Here is a 9,143-nt window from a genome sequence, read left to right on the forward strand (position 1 = left end):
CTTATTCATGGACTCGTTCTTCTTCCTTGCAGAATTTTAGGTAAGATGATCGCTACCCTGGATCTCACTACTATCATTGCTATGCTAGTTGCTTCGTTCTATCGCTTTGCTGCGCTGCCTATCACTTGTTCTTCAAGCCTCCCAATTTGCCATGTCAGCCTCTAACATTTTCACCCTTCCTAGCAAACCGTTGCTTGGCTATGTTACCGCTTTGCTCAGCCCCTCTTATAGCGTTGCTAGTTGCAGGTGAAGTTGAAGATTTCTCCATGATGGACAGGATTATGTTGGGATATCACAATATCTCTTATTTAATTAATGCATCTAAATACTTGGTAAAGGGTGGAACACTCGGCCTTATGCCTAGTGTTTTGTTCCACTCTTGCCGCCCTAGTTTCCGGCATACCGGTGTTATGTTCCCGGATTTTGCGTTCCTTACGCGGTTGGCTGATTTATGGGACCCCCTTGACAGTTCGCTTTGAATAAAACTCCTCCAGCAAGGCCCAACCTTGGTTTTACCATTTGCCTCACCTAGCCCTTTTTCCCTTGGGTTTCCGGAGCCCGAGGGTCATCTTTATTTAACCCCCCCGGGCCAGTGCTCCTTCGAGTGTTGGTCCGAAATGGGCAGACTGCGGGGCCACCTCGGGGCAACACGAGGGCTGGTTTTACTCGTAGGTTGACCTATCTGGTGTGCCCTGAGAACGAGATATGTGCAGCTCCTGTCGGGATTTGTCGGCACATCGGGCGGCTTTGCTGGTCTTGTTTTACCATTGTCGAAAGGTCTTGTAAACCGGGATTCCGAGTCTGATCGGGTCTTCCTGGGAGAAGGTATATCCTTCGTTGATCGCGAGAGCTTATCATGGGCTAAGTTGGGACACCCCTGCAGGGTATAAACTTTCGAAAGCCGTGCCCGCGGTTATGTGGTAGATGGGAATTTGTTAATGTCCGGTTGTAGATAACTTGACACCAGATCTGAATTAAAACGCATCAACCGCGTGTGTAGCCGTGATGGTCTCTTTTCGGCGGAGTCCGGGAAGTGAACACGGTTTTGGGTTATGTTTGACGTAAGCAGGAGTTCAGGATCACTTCTTGATCATTACTAGTTGACGACCGTTCCTTTGCTTCTCTTCTCGCTCTTATTTGCGTATGTTAGGCACCGTATCATGCTTAGTCGCTGCTGCAACCTCACCACTTTACCCCCTTCCTTTCCCTTTAAGCTTTGCTAGTCTTGATACCCATGGTAATGGGATTGCTGAGTCCTCGTGGCTCACAGATTACTACAACAACAGTTGCAGGTGCAGGTTATGCGATGATCTTGACGCGAGAGCGATGTTGCTTGTTTTGGAGTTCTTATTTTTCTTCTTCTTCGATCAAGGGATAGATTCCAGGTCGGCAGCCTGGGCTAGCAGGGTGGATGTCGTTTGAGCTTCTGTTTGTGTTTCATCCATAGTCGGATGTTGCTCTTATGTATGATGTATTGTTGTATTCGTGTGGCATTGTATGTCTTATGTATGTATCCCCATCTATTATGTAATGTTGATGTAATGATATCCACCTTGCAAAAGCGTTTCAATATGCGGGTCTATCCTTGGTGGGACCTTCGAGTTCCTTTTGGATAGGGTCGCATATTGGGCGTGACACCCACCAACCTCGGCAAGTCCTCCGCAAGTCTGGTTGCCAGAATTTTGTTGAAGATCTTCACTGGCCCACTTATAAGACTCACCGGTCTGAAATCTTTTATATCCACCGCACCATGGACCTTGGGAAGGAGGCAAACTAGCACCTTGTTGATGGATGCCAACCCTCTCATGTATCCCGCATGGAACTGCTGCAGCGCCTTCATAAAATCAACTTTGATTATGTGCCAGCAAGACACAAAGAAGCGGCCTGTGAAACCGTCCGGGCCTGGCGCCTTGTCTAAAGGCATTGCTTTAACTATCCTCTCATCCTCCTCCTGTGAAAATGGGGCCTCGAGATGCGTGAGATCCTGGGACGGGAGATCAAGCAAGTCCAAGTTGATCGATGTCAGTCGATGAGCCGAAGAACCAAACAGTGCATCATATTAATCATCCACCACCTTCGCGATGCTCTCCTGCCCCGTGTATAGCACCCCCTCATGGCTAAGTGACGAATCACATTCTTCTTCTGCCTGTGCCTTGCCTACCGCTGGAAGAAAGCCGTGTTTGCCTCCCCCTCTTTGAGTTGCCAAACCCGCGATCTCTGCCTCGCAATGGATTGCTCAAGCGAGTAGAGGCCTAGTAGTTTCTTCATCAGTAGCTTCCTTAATCCGTGCTCACTCTCCGACAGCTAGCGCGTGTCAGAAGCCTTATCAAGCCGCCCAATGATCTCCATCGCCAAGGAAAGTTGAAGCTTAACATTCCCTATCCACTTGTCACTCCACCTTTGCAATGTTTTGGCCGTTGCATGAAGCTTGTTATCCAGGACCAAGAAAGGGTCCCCCTCCGACGGTATCGCATTCCACGCCTCCTGAACTGCGTCCAGGAAGCCTTCCGCTTTCGGCCAGAAGCTTTCAAATTTGAAGCGCTTGCCCACATGAAAGTCTGCATCTAGATCCACAAAAAGGGGGGAGTGATCTGAGACTGCCGTGCCAAGTGCCGTCAGCAAGTTCCGAAGAAAATTATCTTCCCAAGAGTTAGTAACAAAGATGTGGTCAATTTTCTCCAAGGTGGGGTTTCTCCTTTCGTTTGACCACGTGTACCTCCTGTCGTTCAAGTATAACTCCTTGAGCTCCAAGCGATTGAGCAACGATTGGAACCTAGCCATCATTCTTCTGTTAATCAAAGCATTATTCTTGTCTTCTGGGTTGACCAAAAGGTTGAAGTCCCCCACAACTGCCCACGGACCAACGTGAAGATTACGCACCTCCCTTAGCTCTTGCAAAAACTCTACCTTCTCAACATCACTCTGCGGCCCGTATACACCGGTCAACCACCACATTGCCTCTCCATGTCTGAATAACGCAGTTAGAGTGTTTGATGTGACATGCCTATTTGAAGCCGAAACTACCATTCTATCCCACGCTAGTAGAATACCACCACGCGAGCCCACGGCTGGCACATAGTAAAAGTCTTCAAATCTATTCCCCAGGCATTGCTTAACAATTTCACTCGACATGATCTCCATTTTGGTCTCCTGAAGGCACACAATGCTTGCCGCCTCCACTACCTGAAAACCCGAGCTACGCCATGCGGTGGAGTTCAATCCACGTACGTTCCACACCAGCATTATCGGTGGTGGTGCAGCCATAGCATTGACCCACCACAGCTACCATGATGCACGAAGGCACTAGTAGTTGGCAAATTGAAGAGAGTAAAAATTGTACTCATATTGAGAAATACTCCATCAAAGAAAAAACCCGCGCCATTTTGCTTCACTTGCCAATGTTAAATGTTGGAGTTGACTTCCCGGTAGTCGTAGTCTCCTTTCATTTCTTTATTACTCTGCATATAAGATTTATCATAAATCAAACATCATAAAGTTTGCCCAAGTATATATATGAAAAAATGGACAACCACAATACCAGATCAATATCATTATATGAATCATGGAACTAATTTCCATATTCTCTATCTTTACTAAGGCTAGTCAAACTTTATAAAGTAAGGCAGAACTTACTCTTGTGCCTAAAAAAAGGTTGGTCAAACTTTATTAAAATAAGATTTCTTTTTTACTCAGCATATAAGATTGATAGTCTCACGGTAGTTGCCAGAAATCATAAAATCACATATTATGGGTTAATTGGATAAATGCCACTTGAATTCTGGTGATTCTGAGAAACGCCACAGCAATTTCCAAACTTTGAAAAATGTCACTACAAATTTTGCAAACTTCGAAAAACGCTACTGCAGACTTTGAAAAATGCCACTGGAAATGACATTTTTCAAAGTTTGGAAATTGCAGTGGCATTTCTCAGAATCACCAAAATTCGAGTGGCATTTATGAAATTAACCCATTATTATACCGGCAATAATTTCCTAGAATCATAAAATCATATATTGTACTGACAATAATGTAGAGCCAATCCAATCAATTTGGATTGTTAAAAACACATCATCCTATGATAGAATTGAGATTCTGCCAACTTTCCATGTGTGCTTAGATTCTAAGATTGTAGAATCGTTTGATAAAATTGAGATTCCGACAACTTTACACTTGTGTGGTTGATAGGAGTTCAATTATACTCGCAAAGCCTATGTGTGTTTCTTTCTACTACTTTGGCTTATCTGCAATCTCAAAGTAGATAAGAAGTCATACTACCTTCGTTCCAAAATATAAAGCGTAGTTTGGCGTTCAAAAATACTTTGACCAACAATTAGTGAAATAATATGTAGTTTATGTTACACAAAATATACACCATTGGATTCATATTTAAAAGTACCTTTTGTATTGTACTCCCTCCGTTCGGAATTACTTGTCACAAAAATGAATGTATCTACAACTAAAATACATCTAGATACATTCATTTCTTGGACGAGTAATTTCGAACGGAGGGAATAACCGTTACTATATTGTATGTGAGATTTACTATTACAATTTCATAGGGTCAAACTGTGCTTTATATTGTGAAACGGCGGAGGAGAGTATGATTTTGTCCATTTTGTTTGACCTCACAAAACCTTCCCTACTAAGCAAGAATAAGGTTCTCTCCGTCTAGCCCCCTTTCCGGTGGTGATTCCAGAGTGGTCGAAGGGCGTGTGGAATGACGACTTCTCGAGTGTCTTTGTTGGTTTACCCGGCTCCGGTGAATGAGGGGTGATGACGGCAGCACGGCTTGCTTTAGTGTTTATAGTCATCGTTAAGTGCTCTATGGACCTAAATGTAACTTTCAGTTCTAGTGTTCTTTGTATACAATATATGAGACGTTTTTCCAGAAAAAGAAAAGAAAAAGGGAAACAACGACTCAACGCGTTGTGGTAACCAGGATATGTCCTCACATAGAACGGCAGAAACCATGGAGGGGGAATCTGGAAAACCCCCGGCAACAGACTCTCCTCTATTTATGCGCGCCCGAACCACATAAACCATCGCAAAACACGGCAGACAGAGCAAAACCTCCCTGTTACTTGCAGCTGCAACGCCTGCCTAGTTCTTTATATCCAATCTCGCTTCACCAAAACTTCAAAAAAAAAAAATCTCGCTTCACCAAGAACAAGAAGAATACCCAAACCAGAAAAGAAACAGAAAGATCAGCCGTAAGCACCGGATTGTCCATTTCCGCTCCAGAATCGGGCGCGAAAAGAAGAGAACAGAAGACGTGATTAGCGAGAATGGTGGCGATCGAGAACCATAGCCAGGTCCAGAGGCCGGCGGAGTCCGCGAGGATCCCCAAGGAGGCGCGGCGGCTCCTGCACGACCTGGCCGCGGCGTGGCCGAACGTGGCGGACTGCCGCGCGCTGGAGGTGGTGCCGCTCAAGGGCGCCATGACCAACGAGGTGTACCAGGTGCGCTGGCTCACCGCCCCGGCCGGCGGCGAGGCGGGGACGCTCAAGGAGAGGGAGGTGAGGAAGGTGCTCGTGCGGATTTACGGCGACGGCGTCGAGCTCTTCTTCGACCGCGAGGACGAGCTGCGCACCTTCGAGTGCATGTCCCGCCACGGCCAGGGCCCCCGACTCCTCGGCCGCTTCCCCAACGGCCGCGTCGAGGAGTTCATCCACGCACGGGTACGTGCATAACGCGTCTGAACAAAATAACTACTCTATCAAATTGTTTCTTCCTTTCAGTTTTTCTTGGTTTAAAGGCCATTTCAGAACTGGGTCTCCTCTGTTTCTTGGCGAATTTCTTTCTCGAACTGCCAAATTACTCTGTTTTCTGTAAGAGTTTTTCATGCCACTTTGTTTCTTTGCACGTATGATTCAGTTATTTTCAGTGCACTCCGCGTCTGGTGGAATTTTAGTAAATTTAGTTCTAAAGTTAACCAGGACCCGGGAGTGTGGAATTTGTTCTTGTCAAATTAAATATGCAAGTTAGGCTTAAATTACTGCTTTCTTGATACTACTTTAGGAGATTCTACTAGCAATAGCATGCAGCCGACTAATTTATTGTAGTGTGGTTCTCCTTCGTTGAATGCTCTGCCGTGGGAATCTAGCATTGTAAAATTTTAGATAATTCCTTACATCTAGTCTTATCCATCAGTTCAGAAAGAAAACGCTTCTTCAAGCCATTAGTCAATGAACTCCCATTTAACCGGAATTATTTATGTCCCATGTGACTTAGTCGAAAGCTACCTTTTGTTTCTTCACTAGCGACATCTCCCAGAAATGTGTGTTACGTGGACAATATTTTTCTTTGCAAGGCTATGTCATCAAATGAAATCTCTCTTCCTTAGATTATTTCTTGTCACGTCGATAAATTTGTGGTGTGAAGTCAATAGCTTACGATGTCGTATTTGTCAAGTAGTCGATGATCTATAACTGCACATACGACCGCGGGGAACATCTCTCTTAGAAAAGCCATGGCATGAAAGCAATTGATTTGACTTCAGAAAGCAGACAGAAGACCAAGTTGGCAGAACAAAACCAACTCAGTTGGTGGCAAAGTATGTTTAGAATGAAGTAGCTTAGGCAGATCATGGTCCAAGTCCCTTTGAAGTGTGAGTCATGCTATAGCCAGAGGATGAGAGGGCGCCGTAGCACGTTCTAGATTCTCCAGATCACTTCATTATTTGCGTCGCGCTCATAAAAGGGAGTATCTTGTGCTGTTTTCTTGGGCGAACAGAAAGGGGTGGGAATGGAATACGGTTCATTGCTATCAAAACTTTTTTGCTAAAGCTGTCCTTGGAAAATGATAGGAGTATTTGCTACCAAGGTGGCCAAACTATCCATCTGTTTGTAAACACAAACTAATGCAATTGTTTCTTCAGACGCTGTCGGCTCCCGACCTACGCAATCCTGAAATTTCAGCTCTGGTGGCTACAAAACTGAGGGAATTCCACAACCTTGACATGCCTGGTCCCAAGCATGTGCTCCTCTGGGACAGACTGAAGTAAGGACAATCTTCAGTTCTTGCACTCAAATGATTTGCTTACAACTTACAAGTATGGAACTGAACCTGGTGAATTTTTATGAAGGAACTGGCTCAAAACTGCCAAGAACCTGTGCCCGACCGATCAAGCGGACGAACTACGCTTGGATTGCCTGGAGAACGAGATCGCCTCGCTGGAGAAAGAATTCTCAGGGGATTACCACCACTGGATTGGTTTCTGCCACAATGACCTACAGTATGGCAACATCATGATGGATGAAGAGACCAACATGCTGACCATCATTGTGAGTTTCTATGCATTCAAAAGCAATTCCTTATAGTCTTAATTATTTGGTGTATGGGAATCATGTAAAATATGCAAATGGGGATTCTCTTGCACGTTTGGTAGGCTGAACTTCCAAGTTTCTCATCTCATGCAACCTTGTCTTCAGTTTTGTTCCTTACGACTCAGACATCCTAAGGTGTCACGCCTCCACTACATACAGAGTTTTAGTCTTGGAGAGTACGTGCAGCATGAAGAACCAATGCTTTCTTTTCTTGTTGTATATGCTGTATAGCGATCTCCCATGAGTCATGACAGTTTCTTAAGGAAATCTGAAGTTTTATCCAACCTTGTAACAAACTGTCAGACATCCTAAATATAGTTGGCAAGTTGGTTCGATCTTATTTTCTGCCCTCTCGTGTGCTTACAGGACTACGAGTATGCAAGCTTCAACCCGGTTGCATATGACATCGCTAACCATTTCTGCGAGATGGCGGCAGACTACCATTCGGAAAAGCCTCATATACTGGACTACAGTAAATATCCAGGTATTGCATTCCCCATTTAACTCTGCTTGTGTTTTCGTTCAGCCTTCTAGCTTATTACTATTGTTAACTTTCTATTCTGTGGCAGATATCGATGAGCAGAGGCGTTTCGTGAAGACTTACCTGAGCACTTCTCGTGAGTACAAAACTCAATTATCTTGGTTCGATTGTCGGACGATTCCTTTCGTGCTGATACAGCTTTGTTGGGCAGGCGAGGAACCTGAAGCGGAGGAGGTGGAGAATCTGCTCCAGAGCGTGGAGAAGTACACGCTCGCCAGTCATCTGGTTTGGGGCCTCTGGGGAATAATATCGGTGAGTTCATATTCGGGTTCGCCAATCTAGCCATCACTGTAATCATATGCGCTGCTATCTTCTAACTTTCATTGTTTTCTTTACAGGATCGTGTCAACGACATCGACTTCGATTACCAGGAGTATGCAAGGCAGAGATTCGAGCAGTACTGGCAGAAGAAGCCTGCGGTCCTAACCTCATGAATAGCTAAACCCATGGCTTCGGGAAATCCCTGAGGGCCTGTGCTGCACAGAAGCTGTGCAGTGTTACTGATGCACATATCCTGGCTGGGATATAACAGTAAGGATATGACAGAAGCATAGTATTACGAGGAAGCATAAGCCCGTTCCAGGGTCAGACGTTCCCATTTCGAACCTTCACAAGGTCCAGCTTCAGGAAGGAAGCTGTTTATGAGGGCTTTGATTAACTGTTTATAGGTATAGCCTCGACGCAACGATGATAAAGCCTCGAAGTTGCATTTTGTATGTTGTTCTCCTAAGCACCGCTGGCGGTGTTAGTGTGACTGTGTTACTAGTTTATGTATACTTATGAACAATGTATGTACTATAAGACATCTCGTAAAAGAAGTATTGAGTATGTGATCTTGACTAAACCGTGCTTTGAGTGTACTAGCTTGGAGACGGTACTTGCATTGTTGAACTATACGCATGGCTGAACTGCTGAAAAACCTGCAGAGTCTTTGTGGTTCTCGATAATAAGACGGCGTTATCACTGAAATTGCCGGGCCCTGAACTGAAGAAATCAACACTGTTTTTAAGTTCAGTTAACTGTTACCTTACCGCTTTTCGCTGAAGATTCAAACTGGTCCATTCATCCTCGATCCAACAGATTCCACATTTACTTATGGCGCCAAGTAGAGCACGCAGTTGCCGGCGATCTTCGATCGGACGGCCCCGCTTCGTCCTGGGGTGGTAGTTCACTTTCTGACAAAAGCTCTCACCTGCTCCCTCTCTACTTTTTTGCATTTTCTCTCCAAGTGTAATGGCTATAAAAAACACTTCTTCAGTTTCAGGTGTAGGAAGTTG

At 45.0% G+C, this 9,143-nt stretch overlaps 1 protein-coding gene across 2 annotated transcripts; it reads left to right on the forward strand.

The window, feature by feature from the left end:
- Positions 1-5,044: 5,044 nt before the first annotated feature.
- LOC123070337 (probable choline kinase 2) lies at positions 5,045-8,694 on the forward strand. Of its 2 annotated transcripts, XM_044493486.1 has the most exons (7): positions 5,045-5,678; positions 6,878-6,999; positions 7,085-7,283; positions 7,692-7,809; positions 7,895-7,942; positions 8,018-8,118; positions 8,205-8,694. In XM_044493486.1, exons 1-7 carry the CDS (start codon positions 5,286-5,288, stop codon positions 8,298-8,300), a joined length of 1,077 nt encoding a protein of 358 aa, XP_044349421.1. In that variant the 5' UTR covers positions 5,045-5,285; the 3' UTR covers positions 8,301-8,694. The 2 variants fall into 2 exon arrangements, with proteins under 2 accessions (XP_044349421.1, XP_044349420.1); XM_044493485.1 differs by having other exon boundaries at positions 7,895-8,118.
- Positions 8,695-9,143: the final 449 nt, after the last annotated feature.

The sequence above is a fragment of the Triticum aestivum genome, chromosome 3B (genome assembly GCF_018294505.1).
Source record: "Triticum aestivum cultivar Chinese Spring chromosome 3B, IWGSC CS RefSeq v2.1, whole genome shotgun sequence".
Classification (NCBI taxonomy): Eukaryota; Viridiplantae; Streptophyta; class Magnoliopsida; order Poales; family Poaceae; genus Triticum; species Triticum aestivum.